The 21,995-nt window shown below is 26.9% G+C and overlaps 1 protein-coding gene across 2 annotated transcripts in view; it reads left to right on the top strand.

Annotated features, from left to right (window-relative positions):
* Positions 1-20,412, top strand: part of LOC100198504 (histidine ammonia-lyase) — a 37,436-nt gene extending 17,024 nt beyond the window's left edge. For both annotated transcript variants that reach the window (XM_065817571.1, XM_065817570.1), the window contains exons 13-22: positions 744-795; positions 4,624-4,719; positions 5,711-5,806; positions 7,487-7,545; positions 8,052-8,132; positions 8,399-8,594; positions 8,823-8,993; positions 12,129-12,237; positions 17,745-17,814; positions 20,207-20,412. In XM_065817571.1, coding sequence (XP_065673643.1) covers positions 744-795; positions 4,624-4,719; positions 5,711-5,806; positions 7,487-7,545; positions 8,052-8,132; positions 8,399-8,594; positions 8,823-8,993; positions 12,129-12,237; positions 17,745-17,814; positions 20,207-20,356 — 1,080 coding nt within the window. In that variant the 3' untranslated portion in view covers positions 20,357-20,412. The remainder of the gene's footprint in view (positions 1-743; positions 796-4,623; positions 4,720-5,710; positions 5,807-7,486; positions 7,546-8,051; positions 8,133-8,398; positions 8,595-8,822; positions 8,994-12,128; positions 12,238-17,744; positions 17,815-20,206) is intronic.
* Positions 20,413-21,995: the final 1,583 nt, after the last annotated feature.

Below are 21,995 nucleotides of genomic sequence, written 5' to 3'. Positions count from 1 at the left end.
TATAAGCCCAATGAGCTTAGAATAAAATAGAATTCTAACCAATAAAATAGATTTAGAAATGTAAATAAAAGTGTCAAAAATTTAAAACAATTAAAAAGGTTTTTTGTTTATATTTTGATAAATATTTTGTTTTAGTAAGTTTAATTTACCCTAATTTAATTTCTTTTAATTTCCTAATTTACAAAATAAATTTCAAAACTTATTTTCCTTATTTATGAAATAAACACAACTTCTCTAGGTGATTTCTTTAAGAATTAGTGTTTGCAGGAAAAGTGCAAAAAAAATGCTGACATGTTTAGTTGTGTTAATGCATTGGAAAACATTTTGAAACTTGAAAAAATAGATGACTAGCCTCCTTGACTGTCTTTTTATTTTTAACCCCTTTAGAGTCTTGGAGGTAATTTTAAAAAGAAGAAAGAGGTTAGGTTAATTTTTTCTTTATAAAGCTCCAGAGGGGGAGCCTTAAAGTCAAAGCTCCCCCTCTGAAGTCACTGCTCTACAGTCAAAGTGGACTGCTCATGTAGTTTTATTTTCATTAAGTTTAGTTAATAAATTTAAAATAAAAATAAAAAAAATACAATAATTAAGTATGAAATTGGGTGAAATTGACCGAGCTAAAAAAATGTAAGAACACCACTGGTTCAGAACTGGTGGCAAGTAATAATGACCTTCTAATAAAATTCTCTCTGAATTTTTATTAAATTTCAATTGCTTTTTAAATTTTATTTTTTTGTTAAATTTAGGGATTGGCATTAATCAATGGAACACAAATGATGACTGCTTTAGGATGTGAAGGTTTTTTCATTTTTCTTTTTTTATTTGACTGTCTTAATATAAATAAAACATATTTGGCATAAAAAATATTTTTTAAGTGTTATTTCTAATTGTATAATGTAACAAAAATAAATGTAATGCAAATATAACAAATAAAAAACAAATGGTCACACATTGTTTAAAGGAAGAGATGCAAACTTACAAAACAGAATTCTCAGAAAGAGAAGGAAAGGAAGAGATGCAAACTTCTCAAGCTCAGCAGCACAACTTTTACAACTTTTTAAACTTTGTCTAAAAGATAAACAACGTTGTTAGATGAACCAGTCCAAATATGACAATAGAAGCTAAAAACAGTAATTACAGATCAGGAACTGGTAAGAAATTTACAGAGGTAGAACTAGGAAGTTTAGATATAAGATTTCCATGAGTTATCGGATCATAAAAGAAATATCTACATAAAGTAGAAGTTTGAATTTGAGTATTGCTTATATTAGTAAATAACTTTGGTTAAAATTTGCCAAACAGCTTTAGAGAAGAGATCTTGTTCAATATTGGTTACCTGTTTTAAGCAGAAATTGACTTTTTTTCAATAATGAAATATATAGTTGTATCATCAGCAAGTGAAGAACTTTAGAAGTAAGATTGTCATGACAATCATTGATACAAATGAGAAATAAATTTAGAAGTTTGTTCATTAAGGAAGACTTAAATATTTGAATTAAAAAAAAAAGATATAATACTTGAATTAAAAAAAAAAAGATTTAAAACTCGAATTAAAAAAAAAAAAGACTTAAAACTCAAATTAAGAAGAAACAATTTAATACTTGAGTTAAAAAGAAATCATTTAAAAACTTTGAAAAGATTATCAGTCTCTGATATGTTCAGAGAATCTTACTTTTACTGCTTTTTACTGCTTCACTCTAATTCACAATAAAACCTTTATGTTAATAAATCAGCAGAAAAATGAAAGGGTCAAATTTTGTATTGATTCTTATAGAGTAAGTTGCACTCAGTATAAAAGTTGCACTCAGGATAAAAGTTGCACTCAGATAAGAGAGATAAGGAGATAAGATGTTAAAAGTAAAGGAGATAAGAGAGATAAGATGTTAAAAGTAAAAATTTATAAAAGTAAAAGAACTGATAAAACAAAACTTAGAGGGGGTAACGTTTTTAAAAATAGTAACAGGTGACATTTTTAGCAGGTAAAAAAATAAAGGTTAGACTCATATATAAGAAAAGGAATGCTTAAAATACAAGTTTAATATTATTAATTAAGTTTAATTTTAGAGAATAATGGCTGAATAGTGTTAGAAAATATCTTTTTTTCTTCTTTACAATAATTAAAAGTTGTTTGTTTTTAGGAAAATTTCCTGGTAAAATAGATCAGAGATAATAAAAATTAGAAATGCAATGATTAAAAAATGAGTAAAGCTTCACTTGCCTGTCTGAATCCAGGATTTTTATAGGAGGTGCACTTTTCAGCAGGTAGCTGAGATAACAGCTCAATTATCATCTCAAAGAAAAGCACAAAAAGAATCTGCTTTAAATGAGTCAGCTCAACTTGTTTCTCTGAGCAGCGGCCTTGTTCATCAAGTTTCGTGTTTCGGAGTTATAGAGTTGAGAGAAGGTTATAACCACAATTAATTAGCCTCCTCGTCTGTAGTGGCCTTCTAAGCCTTGGGGAGGTGAATTAACAAAAAAAAAAAAAAAAAAAAGCTCTAAGTTGTAAAAGTAAAGATGAATTAAATAAAGGGGTGGCTTTAATGTAATCACAAGAACATCATTGTTAGAGTTCTTGTGAATCAAAAAAAAATGACCATTGACCATTTACACTTAAATCTGGAGATAAAATAAATTTTAAATCTCATAAAGAGCGAGATGATCTGTTGAATTTTGCAGACGGTTTTACAAATGATTTAATAAATGATTTTGATGAAGAGTTATTTTAAAGGTCCCTTGTAAAAGTTATTTCAAAGATTCTAAATCATTTGTAAAAGATTGAACTAATTTGCTTGTAATGGATTTTTATTCTTAATTTTTTGTGTGCATTATTTGTAATTTAAAATGTTTTAGAGAAGTGAAAACAATGAAATTATAGTTTTTTACTTGCTGTTTTAAATTTTTTATATTTTGTAGTGTTAGGCAGCATACAAAGTAGAACATATTAAAATATTAATATATTTATATGTGGTAATTAACAAAATAGAACACATTAAAATATTAAAATGTTCATATATGGTATCATATAATTTTCTTTTTTGTTGTCTTCATGATCCTATGTAAAAAATAATTTTAGAAATTATTTCTATGAGAAATTTTATATTTACTTTATAACTCTCTAAAAATATTTCAAAATATTTTGTTTTATTCTGTTCAGCAACAAAATCTTTTGTACTTGCAAAATATTTTTATTTTATTTATTTTTTATTTTTTTATTCACCTCCTCAATGCCATGAAGGCCACTACAGATGAGGAGGCTACTCAATAGTGGTTATAACCCTCTCTCAACTCTATAACTCCGAAACACGAACCTCGACGAACAAGGCCGCTGCGCGGAGAAACAAGTTGAGCGCGGTACTACCAGGGACGTGGTGGGGATCGAACTCGGAACCTCTTGCTTCTGAAGCGAGCACTTTACCACTACACCACTACCGCATTTTTTTCTGTTCAACAACAAAATCTTTTGTTCTTTCAAAGTATTTTGTTTTATTCTGTTCAGCATCAAAGTCTTTTGTACTTTCTAAATATTTTGTTTTATTCAGTTTCAGCAACACAAAGTGTCCATCAGATTTCAACTTTATATTTCAACCATAAAAACAGCATAAAAAATATTTAAATGTTATAAAAAAACTAAAAATATTTGAAGAAAAAATGTTCAAAAATTGAATTTTAATTCAGGATTTTGTAGCCTAATTCACATTTCTGCTTTTATTGAGATAACATGTAAATGTTATCATTATTATGTTTTATATATTGCTGGCATTAAATTAATTAAACGTAGATACAATAGTATACTTGACTAACAAATGTATTACATATAATGTATTAAATTACATATAATGTATTAAGTTGCTAAAAATTTGCTTCATGTTTTTAAAACATAAAATAAAATAAGTAAAAAAATAAAAATTAAATTAGAAAATGAAATTTCTGAAGTTTAAAAACAAAGGAAAAATCCAACAATTTTTAGTTTTTATTTATTTAAACCTACAAGCTGCTAATGTCCATTTATTTAAACTTACAAGCTCCTATTATCCATTAAATTTGAACATACTAATGTTCAAGATTAATGGATAATAGAACATACAAGCTGCTAATATGCTTGTAAGTTTTATAGTTTAAGAATTTGTTGAAATTTATGAAATTTTGCTTTTTTTATTTATATAATTATTCTTTTAAAAAAAATTTTCGCGAAAAAATTCATTATAAATTCAGCACCATTATAAATTCAGCACCATTATAAATTCAGCACTATTATAAGCTAAATTGATAACCAATAATATATATTTATCATTTTAAAGAATTTCAGTTTGCCTGAATATTAAGCACAGTATTGAAACTTAACATTGGATTTTACCCTATATCCATAAAATTGCTCATAAAAACATGGTTTTTTAAAATTAGTCTACGGGAAGGGTCCCCTCACTATTTGACTGAGAAAAAGCTCAAAAATGACCAAATACCAACTTTAGGCTTTTTACTTTTTTTGTATGAACATTGTATGAACAGATAGAGTGGTTCAAATGTGATATAAAAAAATTAGAAAATTTAGTACAGGGCTTTTTTTTTTCTTTTGCAAACATTTATGTGATAATTTTATTAAAAAAAAAATTTATTTCAAATTTTTAGCTGTGGAACGTGCAAAAGCCATTTGCAAACAGGCTGATATTGTTGCTGCACTCTCAATAGAAGTACTTAAGGGAACAACTAAAGCTTTTAATGAAGGTATCTTTTTTTTACTCTGTATTGTGTGTTTTATAATATTTTCATCATGTTTTTTTACTAAATTTTCTCATGGTGTTTTTTTATACCAAGTGTTTTCATTGTGTTTTTTATACCAAATGTTTTCATCGGGTTTTTTTATATCCAAATGTTTTCGTTAAGTTTTTATACCAAATGTTTTCATTGGGTTTTTTTAAGTTAAACTTTAAAAGTATTGTGATTTTTACACAACATTTCTTTCTTTTTCTATTTATAGTTGGAATTGACACCAAGGTTCGTTTCTATCTTAGGGAATGTGGTCAAAGTTCATTATAGTTTTAGAAATTAAGACCTAACTTTGCTTTAACTATAGATTAAAAATAGTCAAGAAATTTAAAGTTATCAGTTTTTTCTGTAGTAAAATTAAATAAATATGGTGTTTAGTAAATTAAATAAATATGGTTTTTACAAACATAGTTTAATAAACAAATGGAAAATTTTATATACAAAAAAAAAAAAGAAATTTAATTTTGTTCATAGTTGAAGTATAACAAATTACCAATTAAAAGTTAGGTGAATGATAAAACCCTTTTTTTTAAAAAAAAGTTACTTTTTATATTCTTAAGGGTTTGTAAGCTAATCCACAAAAAAACAAGATGTGAAATAGCAAGTAGCTGTTTTGTTTTCATGTTGATAATAATACTTTTAAAAAGAAGAATTTTAAGTTTATTAAAAAAAAAATCTTAGAATAACTTATAACAGTATACAAACAACCATTTGTATAAAAATGACCATTATATATATATATATATATATATATATATATATATATATATATATATATATATATATATATATATATATATATATATATATAAGATTATATTTTATTAAGATAAACCAAAAATATTTTGGTATGTATGAGAATTATAAAAATTGTTTTTTTTTCTTATTTTCTTGAGTTATTATTTTTCTTATTATTTTCTTAAGTTTTTATGAAATTCTTTTTTTTAAGAAATTCACAATACCCGACCTCATAAAGGGCAAATATTGGTTGCTTCAAGGTTACGATCTTTGCTTCATTCTAAAGTCTATCATTCAGAAGTTGCTGGTGAGTAACTTATGTTATCGAGAATACATTATCTTTATATATAATTATAAATAACTATAAATAAATGTATGTATATATATATATATATATATATATATATATATATATATATATATATATATATATATATATATATATATATATATATATATATATATATATATATATATATATATATATATATATATATATATATATGTATATATATATATGAATATATATATATATATATATATATATATATATATATATATATATATATATATATATATATATATATATACATATATATACACATATATACAATCCTTGGAACTAGGAAAAATGAGGTCGGCAATAATTTGTCGACCTCAATCTTTTTGAGGTCACCATCAGGTTGGCAAAAGTTATTTGATACAAAGGTCTAACCATAAAACATAGAAACGAGTTCGGCAATTTTTTGCAGATCTTAATTACTTTTAGGTCGGTTTGCCGACCTGAAAGTATTTTGAACATTACCATTCATAATTATTCAAATGACATTAACTTTTTAAAAAAATGCTATTTTTTATGCTATGTTTTTTTAATGCTATGTTTATTTTTGCACTATTGGATAATTTAGAAAACATAAAAGTGTTTTGAATAAAATGCTTTGATAAAAAATCATAAGAATAATAAAATTGCTAAAGTGGGCAAAACTACATCAAAAATGGATGATCAATGACTTAAACGTGGACCCACGTGTCGAAGTAATAAATCTTTGGTTTCAAGAGAAGATTGATTGTCTGAAAAAAATTGTTGAATGTTCGATAAAATAGTGTGAATTATTGATTGTATAACATGGTGAATGTAGTGTTAAGGTGTGGGGTTGTTTTAGTTGGAATGCCACAGGTGTCATAATAAAAATATAGGGAGTAATGACAAAATTTATTTACTTGGACGCTTAAAAAGACATGCTATTCTTTTGGAAAGTTATGTTAATGGGAAGCCATTTATTTTTTCAGAAGAATATGACTTAAAGCCTAAATCTGAAGAATATTTTTCAGAAAATTGTATAAGTTATTTGACTGAGTTCGAGAATGATCAAATATTGAGTAGAATGATTTAGCGTCTCTAATCGCAAGATTTCTCTTTTATCGGATTTTTATTGGAGGTGTTAAAAGTAATGTAAAAAACTAATGCCTAAGTATTTTCAACATCTAATGCATCATGCATTAGATGTTGAAAATACTTAATAGTTAGTGGCATAAAATTGACTTTGGCAAATTGTATAGGTTGTTATGTTGAATGCCAAGAATATGTATGGCGGTTATTGTCGCTAATAGGCTAGTAAATTATAAACTAATCTTTTAACTTTGTATTAATTTTTTATAAACCTAATAAATAAGAAGATAACATATAATTCAGGTAGCTTTTTATTTTGAGTTTTTTTGCCAAACTGTGATATCTTATATAAAAAAGATACGACTATTTGAATAATTATGGTATAATAATGATCGTAGTGTATGTATGTATATATATATATATATATATATATATATAGATATATATATATATATATATATATATATATATATATATATATATATATATATATTCATTCATAATATTTTAACGAATGGGAATAATAAATAATCTATATAATTATTTTTTATTTGTTATTTCCAACATATTTATATTATAAATTGTAATAATTATTAGAGAGTCATAGATTCTGTGGAAAAGTGCAAGATGCGTATACCTTAAGATGTTGTCCTCAGGTACGTTTTTTTGAGAAAAAAAAAAAAAAAATACATTTTATACTCTAACTTACTAAATTAAACAAATGTTAGTTTTTTATTTAACTCCAAAAATCTTTTTAATTGTCATTAATCTCTTTAAGTCTTTAATTTAATTTAATCTCCAGCAGTTTCTTTTTTAATTCACTTTCTTTTTTCACTTTTCCTTTTCATGTTCCAGAGATATTTTCGTTGTTCTTAATCTTTGTCTTAAATAATTTTTAAATATTTAAAATAATAAAATTTATAACCAGTAATATAAATAATGTTTATAAATAATGATAATATTTATAATATGCAAACTTTTATTTTTTTTTCAACTCATTTTTTTAACATTTTAATGCCACATTTTAATGCCACATTAAAAAAAAAAAAAAAAAATCTTTGAAAATACTAAGAAACTATTAAAATATTTTCTTTTGTGATTTTTTTTTTAATATTTCTAAATTTTTTTAAGGTTTTTTCAATTTTTGCTTTTTATCATCTAGGTTCATGGTATAGTTAATGATACAGTTGAGTTTGTTAACAATGTTTTAACAGTTGAATGCAACAGTGCCACTGATAATCCTGTATCCTTTTCATTTCTTTCATTTGATATAAAAAGCTGAAAAGAATCTTTTCTATTCATCAAATATTGTTTGAAGCAATGTGATTGGTGAAATAAAAATTGATTGTTGAAATAAAAACTCATTGGCAAAATGGAAACTGATTAGTAAGTAAAAACTGATTGATGAAATAAAACAGTTTAAAAGTATTAATAAGTTATGTATATTTTTTAATTGTTTTTTTTTTCTTTTTCAAATAACCTAAAAGTTCAATTCTTTAACATATTAAGATGGTATTTGCGGACTTAGGTGAAACAGTATCAGGTGGAAACTTCCATGGTGAATATCCTGCAAAAGTTCTTGACTACCTTGCAATTGGCATTCATGAACTTGCAAACATGAGTGAGCGAAGATTGGAGCGTCTTATTAATCCAAAATACAGTGATTTACCAGCATTTCTTGTAAACAATGGTGGTTTAAATTCAGGTGAAAAAGAAACTTATTTTTATTTTATATAAATTTACAATTCTTGAAGTGAGGCATCTTGTTTTTTTTTAATAAGTAAAACTTGCTGTTATTTTAAATTTCTATGAACATAGCGTTAGATGTGGAGAATTTTAAGATTTTTTTTAAAATTTGAAATGTTTATATACAACTTTTTAAAATTTGATTTAATATCTTCAGATAATCAGTTGTTTATTTTAATCATAATAGGTTTTATGTTAGCACAATGTACTGCTGCAGCTCTTGTATCAGAGAATAAGGTTCTTACGCATCCCTCCTCCGTAGATTCTCTCACCACATCAGCAGGAACAGAAGATCATGTTTCTATGGGTGGTTTTGCTGCAAGAAAAGCAATTGATGTTGTAGAACATGTTGAATATGGTTTGTTATTATCAAGATGATACCAATAATATAATCTTTTTTTTTTTAAGTTCTTATGTGATTTTCTACAAGAGAAAAAGTAAAGCATGATGGTATTAGAATAGAGAGAGTGAAGCATGATTTTGTTTCTAGATTAGAGAGAGTTAAGCATGGTAGTATTTCTAGAATAAATAGAGTGATACATGATGTTATTTCTAGAATAGAGAAAATGAAGCATGATGGTGTTTCTAGATTAGAGAAAGAGAAACATGATAATATTTCTAGCATAGACAGTCTTAATCAGGAAGTTGTGCAATTTGACACGATTATATGACCACACAAATTATATTTTGTTTTAACAACTTGACCACAGCTTCAAACATATCAAAAATTTAAAAGATTTTTAGAAATAAATTACATCAAAAAAATTTTTTTGTCATGTATCTAACCATAAATATGATATTTATAGGGAAAGAAAAGTTGTAAAAAATAAAAATTTGACTTGAACTGATATGCTAACTTGCTTAGCATTGATATCACTAACCCTGCTCCCAAAATATTTTTTGTTCTTTTTAATCTCAGATAGTTAACTTGGTAACTTGTTTTCCAAACAATCTTTGCTCATTAATTTTTATCTTAACTCTTGCCCTTGATTGTGACTTCATGCTTCATAAATTACGCTTCATGTGGCTTCATGCGTCATGCATTACACTTCATGTGGCTTCATGCGTCATGCATTACACTTCATGTGGCTTTATGCGTCATGCATTACACTTCATGGTTTAAAACTTTTATTTCACATATTCTGCATTTCCTTTATCTTATACTTATCTTTATCTTATACTTATCTTTTTCTTATACTTATCTTTATCTTATACTTATCTTTATCTTATACTTATCTTTATCTTATACTTATCTTTATCTTATACTTATCTTTATCTTATACTTATCTTTATCTTATACTTATCTTAATCTTATACTTATCTTTATCTTATACTTATCTTATACTTATTCTCTAGATTTTATTTGATGCATATTCTCCAGATTCTCTTCCTACTTTCCTTTTGGGATTTTCTTTGAGATTGTCTTTGAGCTAATGTCTTATGTCTTTCTGTTGAATGTTGCTTTGCCTACATAATCTTCTGGGCTCAAGCAGGCACAGAAAGTTTTATTCCCTTTTGTTAGCTTTAAATCAATTGTTAGTTCCATGCTTGCTCTTGTATATTTGTGAGATTGGTAAGAAAAGTGACATAAACTTCTTTATTTCTTGGAGCACCTTAATAACCAAAAAAAATATGGCCTCACACTACCACATGTTAAACTCTACTACAGGATTTTTTTTCATGTGCAGCTACTTTTTCTAATAATATATATATAGATTTTTTTATCTATAATTTTTTTCACAGGAGCCTGGGAACTAACATCTATTTATAGATGCAGGAAATTGATGCAAAAAGATAGTGCCTGGTGCTATAGTCTTCTCCATTTAGCCAGTGCTTTTGCACTTGCTTTTTTTTATCTGTTTTTTTTTTAATTATTTTCTCTAGTATTTATTCAAAGCATTCTTTTCACTATTTTTATTTTAATTTAAACAGCAGAAAAAAATGAATTTTTTAAATCGCGCAGATTAACTCAAAAAAGACTATCCTGCCAGCGCTTTTTTTGTGCGCTGACATTAAATTTCAAACGGAGAAGACTGGTGCTAAGCTTCATTTTTAAATTACTAAATCTCATATTTTATTTTCAAAGTAAGGTTCTTTTTTTAGAAGTTGGAAAAATTTCAACAGAGTTGTTGACTAAGGCAAACTTATAGTTTCATCTTTTTTACTTGAATCTAATCTTTTTTTCTCTTTAAAGGATAAGACAGAACTGTTTTTCAAAAGTCTTTGTTCATCCAAATCACTCAGGCTATTGTTGTTAAAGTTATTTCTTACTCAAACTCTTCCACAACTTGTGGTTTGAACAGCATTTCTGTTGCAGCCATACAAATTCATTTTTCAGAACTCTCCTCAATGCTATTTATCTATCTCCTCAAAACTATTTAACAAGTGGTTTAATAAATCTTGTTTTGATGTCTGCTAAAAAATTGCATTTGTTGTCAAACTTTTTAAAAACTCGGCCCCTCTTACTATTGCCCTGTCTCTTTACAATAATAAGTCTGAGTTTTTGATTAATTTCTATTTTCTTATTTTGACTCTCTGACCAATTTCGATCTACTGCTGACTTATCAATTTTTATAACAGATTCTATAATTCAATAAGTGGTGGCACCAAAGGTGCTAAACAAAGATTTAGCTCAGTTGTATCCATTTAGTTAAGTTGCATCCATTCAGTTAAGCTGCATTCATTCAACACAGTTGCTTTTACTGTAATTGTTCCTTCGTACTCTTATTCGCTTGCTTTTTAAAAGATAAATTAAAAAAGAAATGAATAAAAAATTGTATGTTTTCTACCAAATAAAATGAAATGTTAGTATCCAAACTCCTTTTTCATGTTATATACATTGCATTTATCTATTATATAATTGCATTTATATTAAGCAGTAGTGGTGTAGTGGTAGATAGCTTGCTTCATAAGCGAGAGGTTCCGAGTTCAATCCCCCCACCACGTCCCTGGTAGTACAGCGCTCAACTTGTGGTTATTGGTGCTTTACAAATATTTTATGACTATATAAATATAAATATTGGTGCCTTACAAATTGAGTGTAGTAATCTTTGTAAATGTAAATGTAAAGGTAAGCATAAAAATATACTAAATGGGTAAACTAGTTTATCCTACCTGATAAAAATTTTATTTGTTGTAAAATTTGCCCCCTCAAATCAGAAAAATGTTTAAAAAATAAAAATTGCTTCTATAATTTTAGATAAAAATTTTAAACTCTAATCAATAAATATAATTTTAAAATTCTGTATAAGTTTGTTATCAATTATGTATATAATAATATAATATTGACTGTTTTGTAAATTTTTTTTTTTTTTAATTTTTTGTAGTTAAGGAAAACCTTTTTGTAATTTTTTTAGTTAAAAGAAAAAACTTAGTTGATAATATATATTTAATGACAGGTTTTGTCAAGAGAGATATTTTATTTTATTATATTCATTTAATAATATTTATATTTATAAATATTTGCAATAAAACATCTGTCATTTTTTTTTAGTTCTTGCCATTGAGTTGCTTGCTGCATGTCAAGGATTAGAATTTTTACGTCCACTTAAATGTACTGAACCACTTGAAGCTGTATACCGTACTGTTCGCTCAGTTGTTCTGTATGTTTTAAAATTGTTTGTTTATTTATGTCTGTATGTTGCCATATATGTTGTTTGTTTATTTATGTATGTATGTTGCCATATATGTTGACCAAAATCAGGGAAAACGTCATAAGCAAAATAGTTTTATAACTTTTTCTTGGATAATAAATATATAAAATAGTCAAACAAAATACTTAATATTGAGTAGTACAAATTTACAAACGATTATAAATGTTATACAACCATTGTTATTGACTCAGACCTTGGTAGTGTTGGACTCTTCTTTCTTCATAAAAATGGCTGAGCAAGATTTATTTTTACAAAAAAAACTCCACTCTCCAAGTCATAAAGTTGGAGAGTGTAGAATAATTAAAACTGTTGGGGGTGGAGGATAAATAAAATCAATCTTAACCAGTATTAAAGTTTTTTTTTAATTAAATTTGATCAATTTTTAAATCAATATGGCTAATTTGAAAAGTATTATTAATTTTTTGCTTATATAAATTATTCTTTTATTTTCTCCTCAATCTGTCGTAGGGCTCAGCTAAAGCTTTTTTTTAAAAAAAATAGTTGTTTAGTTGCAATGATAATATAAGAATTAAAAGAAATTTTATACAAGAAAATAAGCAAAGTTTTCAATGGAAAAAACTTTCTTTTGAAAAATTTTTGAAAATTTGAAAAAATCTTTCAAGATTTTAAGTTTTTGAATTTAGAAAAAGAAAAAGTGTTTTAGATTAAAAAATATAGTAATTAATTTATCAAACTATTTATATATATATATATATATATATATATATATATATATATATATATATATATATATATATATATATATATATATACATATTTTATTTCATAAGTTTTCCATAGTGTCTTCTTGTACTATAACGTCAGAATTCATTCTACTGTTGTTTTTAATTTTTAAACAGTTCTTTATATTTTTGATTTTGAACTTCATGGCTAATGATTTCTAATAGACATGAAACTTCCAGTTCCTTTTAAAGTTGTTTTTTCTAACTTTAGTTGTGTGTGTTATATATATATATATATATATATATATATATATATATATATATATATATATATATATATACATATATATATATATATTATTTCATAAGTTTATTATAAAAATAAGTCTAAGTAATAAATCTATTCTAAAAATAGTGTATAAAACATTATAGTTGTATTGGAATTTGTTGGAAATTTTGGATGTTAAAAAGTTTGGGTCAATCTTTCATGTTTTTTGTACAAAAGGATGCACAAGAATGATCAGATCAAAATCCGATTTTATCATAAATTTTATAAAGATCAAATATTTATCAGTGAATTACTTAAAAATCATCATCATCACCGTTATTGTTTTAGTGTCTTTGGTTCCTGCCTTAACAGGTTGGATGTTTCTTAATAATAACATTTCTCTAATAAACACAACTGCAGTTTTTATGTTTTCTTTAGTACACTATTTTTAAATTTTCCATACTATAATTTTTCATTCCTGAATGAAATTATCTACATGCTGATACCCAATAATTTGCATCTTTACATACCAAAACAAAATTATTCTTCCTTGACTCACCATTACCATTATACTCTTACAATTTCTGTCTTAAATCATCGTTTCATATCTTTTAGATCATCATTTTCTCTTTTCTTTTATGATGCTAAACATTGTCAATTTTCTTCATCAATGTTTCACTGTCATATGTGTTCTGGGCACATGTTATGTACATGCCATGCACTCTCCTGGCACAAGTGGCGTAAAATTTTCCTATAATTTTTAAAGATACACCTTTGGCTGTAAGAAGTGGAGATCTAACCTTAAGCCAGCCACACTTTACTTTTGTCTTGATGCCTTTACTGATCCACCAGCTGATTCATTTGCATCTCTAAAATACCAGGTTTATCCAATGGTATCTCCAAGATGAACCTTACCAACACACTTTATTTTAATCTCTTTTTTGACTTTTCTGTCGTACACAATACAAATTTTCTTCGCTCAAAATCAACAATTTTTTCTACTTGCAATCAAGCATAAATCATATACTTATAAAACCTTGGTAACTAACGCAGAACATTAAAAAAACAAAAAGCTTTTGGTTTAACAAAATTTGCATATAAAACACAACTATCTTTTGAACATAAATTCAGTTAGGCACAATGTTCTTGTTAAGCTAGTGTATCTGTGATAAAAAAGAATTTTTTGTTTAAACTAGTTTATCAAACTAAACCATAATTGCAACTATCTTCTGTTAAACACGATTAAACAATAAACCTATTTTATTAATTTACTTTAAGTAACATTTTATATTAGTAACAAAGCTACTTAAATGGAATGCGAACAAAATAATTAGAACAAAAAAAAACAGTTATTTTTTTTAATTTTAAAATTTTTTGGCACTGCTAAAAAAGTTGTTAAATTTTTTATGATAAGTAATAAGTTAAAAATTCTTTTAGATTTATTGGTTAATCTTAAATAAAATAAATTATTATTATTAGCCATATAAGCTTAAATCTGCAAAACATAAATTCAAAAAGGTATGTAAAAAGTAAGAGATAAAAAGCTAAAAAATTATTTTTAATTTGGATCTAACTGCCAAAATCGATTTATTCTTATATACTCTTGTTCTTATTTAATTCAAACCAATTTCTAAACTAACTCTTTACCCAAACCTCTTCACCAACTCTTTACCCAAACTCTTTACCCAAACACAAAACTGATAAAAGTCATATGATGTTTATAGTCAGCATTTAGTTATCAAACTTCCCTCTATACATTTTACTTTACATTTTTGGCTCTTTGATTTGCAAAGTATCCTTTGCATTTATGTCTACTTTGATTCCACTCAAATAGTCACACACTTAGTTTGGGCATATACTTATTCATCAATTTACCTATTAGTTGAGAAATCAGGTTGGAATATATTGATTGTTTTTTTATGTGCTACTACTTCTGTCACTCAGCATCTCTCTACTCAATCACTTTCTCTTTTTTTTATCATTCTTCTTCTCAAGAATACATTTTTTAGATAAAATTGAGTGAACCCTTTCTCCTTACCCCTCTGTCAATATTGTTGTTATTGGTGACTTTAATGTTCATCACACTGAATGGCTTGGCTCTATTACCATTGATCCTGCTGGCACTAAAGCTCCTAACTTTTGTATTTCTCAATCTTTTACTCTAATAGTTAACTTTGTGACTCATTTTCCAGACAATCTTATCACTTACCTTCACTCCTTCATTTTATTATTTCTGACACTAGCTTGTGTTCAGTTTCTCCTTGTTCTCTTTTTGGTGGTTTGGTCCAATTCAAAGTGGGTTTATTTGCTGACTACTCAACTTTATACTCCTGTCTTGACAAAAAGTTTTCTTATTTCAATCCCTTAGAACAGGCAGCTGATCTTGAATCTGATCTCTCTTCTGCAACAGCTTGGAGCTTGAAGTGGCTTATGAATTTTAACAAAATTCAATTATAAACTACAAAAACAGCAATAGTGTTGACATTCTTGGATTTATTAATGTCCAACCTTTCACTAAATCCTCTACTTTATGTCTACTTGGATAATCATTCACTAATAACCTCTTATGAAAACCATACATACAATCGATTGCTAAGTTAGCATCTGCTAAGTTGTTTCTCTTTAATGTGCTCACCATTTTCTTACTCTTAATTTTTTTATCTACATCTACAAATCTCTTATTCTCCCTTTTACGGAATACTGTTGTCATATTTAGACTGGTTCTTCAATTGATGTTCTTTCTCTATTAAATATTATTAGGCCTCCTTTATCTGCAAAGCTTGAGCACTTCTCCCATTGTTGTAAAGTTGTTTCTCTTTCTCTATTCTAGAAATACTAAATACAAATATATCATAGTCGCTGCTCAAACAAGTTTTTATCTCTAGTTCCATCAACCAAAACTTATTTCTACTCAGCAAAGTTACATCTTTTTACTGCATTTGTCTCTTCATTCTAAAAACTTTTATTCACCTAGTTTTTTTTGCTGCACTTCAATGCTGTGGAACTCTATCTCATCTTCATGTTTTCCTGACTTATAAAACCTTCAACTTTTCAAGTCCCCTGTCAACCGTTTCCTTGCTCTTAAATTATTTTTCTTGTTTTCTAGTAACTCCAAACTCAATAGTGGTTGCTTGCAAATCTATAGTTAACTGACATTGCTGAAAAAACAATATCTATGAAAACAATGCATAGAAGATCTAAATTTTTTTCTAAGGATTTCAATCTGCTCAAAGAAAAGTTCAAAAATTTCAATTTTTGATGATAAAATATCTCACGAGAAAACTTTTAATGCCACACATTAGTATTCTGATTAAGTTTGATAAAAGTCACAGGGTAGTTATTTTCAACTAAGTTTGCATGGAACTGAGTTAGCGCAGATCTAACCAAGTTTGCACGGAACTAACTTAGTCTGCACAGAACTAACTAAGTTTGCATGACACTAACTATGTTTGTGCGAAACTAACTAAGCTTGCACCAAACTAAGCTTGCACAGAACTAAGCTTGCACAAAAATGGGTACATTTAAAAGTTATGTTTCAAACAAATATTTTTTCCAAATGTTTTATTATTCAGTAGAGGACAGCAACAGTGAAAATTTGTCACATGAGCCTTGAAACCATGGTGTTAGAACAGGCGGCTGATTTTAAATCTGATCTCTTTTCTGAAATAAAAAAAGGGGAACTTTCAATGTGCAACCCTGCAAAAAATATTTACTGCTTTTCTCTATTATAAATACAGTTTCTTAGGTCATCACTCATCCATTTGTTTAGTGCTAAACATGTTTAGTGAAATTTAATTGACTTTATTAAATACTTTTGTATACAACAGATGCAAAGTTTTCTGTAGAAAAAAGAATGCTTGTCTCTGCCGATGTTTTTAATTGAATAAAAACACAATTTTAGGTTCATTTATAATTTAGTAAGAATCAAACACATTTGGAAGAAATCGCTTTAACTATCATTATAGTCAATTGATTTATAACTTGATCAAGTTCTTGATATTTAATTTCTAAATCCAAGTGAAATTATTAATTAATCATTATTTTTGCTTTATACTTTTTTTTTTATTATTGTATTATGCAGTTGTTTACTCTGCTATCAATGGACTTAGTTGTTATTGTAAATTGTAAAAAAAGATTTTATAAATTTAAAAAGTGCTTAGAGAATTTAAAGATCTTATCCTTCTGGCTTGGTCCACTTGGTTGTATAAAATGAGCAAGAATAAAAAAAAAATTGTAAAAATATTTTTTTGTTCCTTGGGATGCTTGATCAATTCACACCTTATCTCCACTTGTGGGAGTGTTCAATTCTTTATTACCTAAACCAATCAACATGGAAGTGTTGCTTGTGGTTTGTTCTTCATTATCCCATAAGGAGTTCATTATACCATGTTGGAGATTCATTTGTGTTATTTTCTATTTCTTTATTTTAAAATTTCAAAGTCAATTAATATTTATTTTTGTTGTTGTTGCTGTTGTTGTTATTAGTACTTTATTTGTTATTTAAGAGCGTATGATACGGATCGTTTTATGGCTCCTGATATAGAAGCAGCTGTTAAATTGCTACAAGAACAAAAGGTTATTATAATTTAAATTTGAACTTATTATCATTTATTATAATATTTAAATTAGTTTTCAAGTTTATACAAATATTTGCAAACTTAGGTAAGGTTTAGGGCTAATGTCAGGGTTAGAATTTTTTTTTAATACTTATGTTGAAAGAAATATTTATAAAAGAATTTATGTAAGATACAAATAATATCTATAATAACTATCTTGTGTTTGATTTCTCTGAGAAGATCAATAATTTTGATTAAAAAAGCTCGTTTTTTTATATACTTCTAGAACTTTTTATGTTTTAATTTTTAGTAATTATTAAAATAATAATTACTGGCAATAAAAGTATATTTTTCAAATAATTTCTTGCGAATACTGGTATATATAAAAAAAAAGTTTTTTTACACGCATAGTCCAAAAGGTAGATGATATGCACTGTTTGTGAAACTTAAAGTTCATGAAATTGGTTTCATGCGAATCAAGAAATAGTCATGAAAGATCATGAAATTAGTTTACGCAGATAGTGAAATAATCGTGTAATGATGTCATGAAATTGCTTTACACGAAATGTTTTAGTATTGTATTTATGTAGACCACACAAGTAAAGCCACAGATGTCACACATTTTTCTCATTTTGAGAAAAATGAAATTTAATGTTTAGTGACATTAGATATCTGTTTATTAATAATATGTTTAATTAGAAATATATTTTTATGACATTTTAGACCTAACACAATATATAAATGTAATTTTTGTGCTAAATACAAAAATTATTTATTCACAGTGTTCTTTTGAAAGAACACTGTGAAACAAGACACTCATTTTGGACATTTGTGATTTTTTCGTTGTAAATTCATCAACTCATGAACCACGTTAGCTTGTAACCTTTTAGAGCACTTATTTATTTAATGGTAGATGGTAACACATTGCAATATACAACCACAGCGTAGTGATTGTGTGATGGGATTATAAAGCCGTCCCCCTCCCATCTTTCTCCTTTTCATAAAAAAATACAATTAAAAAATTATATGAAAGTTTTTTTTTTAACTTTATACAAAATAGTATTGCAACCTTATGTCTTCCCCAACCTCATCTATTTAGTTATTAAACACAGACATCATGATTCCATGATGTCTGTGTTTCATCACTTTATATCAGGTTTGTATAAACCATTCAAAAACGAATTGTGAACACATCGTTAATAAAAATGTGTTTTTTTAATTTCAAAGAAAAATAAAATAAATTTTTCAAAAATAAGATAAAATAAGATAAAATTATGTCTTATTTTGTCCACTTGGAAAATGTTTAGCTTCAACAGGTCTTTAAATTTTTAACAAAAAAGAGGCAACAGAGTTATGCATGTTTGTTTCAGTTTATAAGGCACTTTGATTAAATATATGGGATGTAACACACATAAAATTAAATATTTTTAGTTTTCCATATAATTAAATTTTAACTAGCCTTTAATATTTCAATTTCTCAAAGTGAACAAGTCTTAAATGAGCAAACAACCAAGAAGTTTGGATTTTAAAACTCTGCAAATTTCAGAATTTTTTTTTGTGTCATGTCTATATATAATATTAAATTGTTATAGTTTTTTGTGAGATCGTCTATTGTTTTTGCCAGAAACTTATGATTCGCAATGACCATGTTTCTCTCACATTCTATAGAGGTGTCATGCGTATACAGAATATGACAGAGTTCTAATTGGTAATGAAACAGTAATGCTTTCAAGTTTTTCTGTTTTATGAACTAGATAATAAAATCAATCTAAAACTTTTCATTTTATATTTTGTCTATAACATAAAGTGAAAATCAATTTGATATCCTTGACATTTAAGATAATTGATAATTTAAAATCATGCAGCATAGAACATACAACATCAGACCATCTGTTTCCAACAGTTTTATTATAACAATAAAAATATAATTTTTGAATTGAAAGTATATTAGTGTTTAAAAAATAAAACAACAGTTCCCTGGAATAGTATACATATTGATTTCAAACATTTAGGTATTTTTTTTTTGATGTGATGAATTGCGTGAATAGAGTGAATAGAGAGAGAGAGAGAGAGAGAGAGAGAGAGAGAGAGAGAGAGAGAGAGAGAGAGAGAGAGAGAGAGAGAGAGAGAGAGAGAGAGAGAGAAATTTGGTCACAAAATGAAAAAAAGAATGAAATTGCTTGGATCAATTGGTCCGATAAAAGTTCTTCCCATCTATTGTTAAATTAACCTCTATCATTGCTAAATTGCTTAGTTTCTCCGAATTTTTTATTCAATTCACTAGATAAAGCAACATATTTGTCTCGAGATTTAAAGTTAGCATACTTTTGTTTATAGCATAATACCTTTTATTATATATATAAAATATAACAAGATATGTTTTAAAAACTATTTCTTATTCTATATTGTAGATTTGGAATGTTGTTGAACCATATATTCAGCATTACGATATCGAAATGGAAAAAAAGAGTGAAGAGTGCTTTGTCCAGCCTGGTTCACCAAGTAGTTATTTGGTAGATTCGCCATCGTGCGCCTCGCCACCATCAAAGAAAAAAAAATAGTTTTGTTACAATACTGTATTTGCTTTTATTAATGTATAAATTTCTTTTTTTCTTTTGAGTTTTTTTTTTTTCATACTCAACACTTTATTTACTAGAGTGGCATGTTGATGGGAATTGCTGTATTGCCGCGATAATTACCGCGGGAATGTTTAAAAACGCCGCGGTAATGGTAATAACAGGGTCGGTAGAAAAACATTGAGTTAAAACATTGATTCTTGATGAATACATTGAGACTTGGTGAGTGCGTCTAGAAAGTTTAGAAAGTTCTATGTTAAAACATTGGGTCTTGGTAAATACATTGAGAGTTGGTGAGTGCGTCTAGAAACAATAGCTAGTTCTATGTTAAAACATTGAGTCGCAAGACTTGGTGAAGGCGTCCCTCAGGTTATGTAAGGTTTAGTAAGTAAGGTTCAGGAATAACAATCGCGATTAGCAAAAAAGATACAGTACGAAATAAAAAAAACAAGTAGGCTTACTTAAGAGCCATTTTCTGAGAAAACCAGGCAATGCTCAAAAGTAAGATCTTTCGATCATTCTCAATTTTACATACTGTGTTGTTTGTAATATTAAAAAGAAGCCTTTAAGTTTTTTTTTCTAAATATTTCTAGTTCCTGAGTTATGGTCAAACTTTTGCCCTTTTAACACTTGAAAAGTCACTTTTGGGGTTTTATAATTTTTTAACTAAAATTGAAAGCAATGAGACCACTGCACCCTAAGTTTCTTTTCATATTATGAAAGCATAGGTAGAACTTTAAATAAAGCATTTTTTTAAAGTATACTTAGCATTTTATACTTTAAAAAAAAATACTAAGTTGCAAAGAAAATGTCAGAGCTAGAGGTTGTTGTTGAAAATGGTTGCAAAATTAATGATGTCAAGTTTGGACCATGTCCTCGTTTAAATGAAAAAAGGTTATTCAAGATACAAGATCTGACTTTGAATGCCAAAGCACACTTTATAAAAATTAAAGTAAGAAATGCTCTTAGCAGGTGTAAAAAAAAACTCCATTAGCACTATATAGTAGTGTAAAACAATTGTTGCTTAACTCCCTCAGTTTATATTGCATAATAACCAAGTTTTATAGTTTTAAGTTTGAAAGGCGCATCAAGAGACAGGATGGACAGAAAAGTCACTTATAGAAAACCGAGAGTGCGTATCAATTTCTGATAACGACTATATATATCCTTAACCTAAATTTATCTTTGGTAAGAATTTGTTTACATTAAACAATTAAAAAAATTTACTTAATAAACCTTCAAAATAAATTTTGACTTTTGTTGAAATTCAAGGTATTGACTGGGTTCCTCCAAGAAGATGATGTCACCCAACCCATGAATTAAGTGTTGGTAAAAAATCATCTGCATAACAGTATAACAGGTTCTGTATAACAGTAGGTTCTGTATGACTCTGTATAAGTCATTGCGCACTCTAATTCAAACTAAAACAAATACGGCCACTAACGAAGAGTTAGTTGAAGGCACAACCGATTTCGATTTTGAGCCTAAAAAAAATTTACTTTCTGGAGAAAAAGTTGAAGGTGCTTTTTTACTGGTGCTACATTTACTGGTAACAGGTGCTACTTTTACAACTGTGCTACTTTTACAACTGGTAACAGGTCCTACATTTACTGGTAACAACTTA

Source organism: Hydra vulgaris, chromosome 14 (genome assembly GCF_038396675.1).
Source record: "Hydra vulgaris chromosome 14, alternate assembly HydraT2T_AEP".
NCBI classification, from domain to species: Eukaryota; Metazoa; Cnidaria; class Hydrozoa; order Anthoathecata; family Hydridae; genus Hydra; species Hydra vulgaris.
The sequence above is the reverse complement of the archived record's forward strand: the minus strand, read 5'-3'. Positions and strand labels throughout refer to the sequence as shown.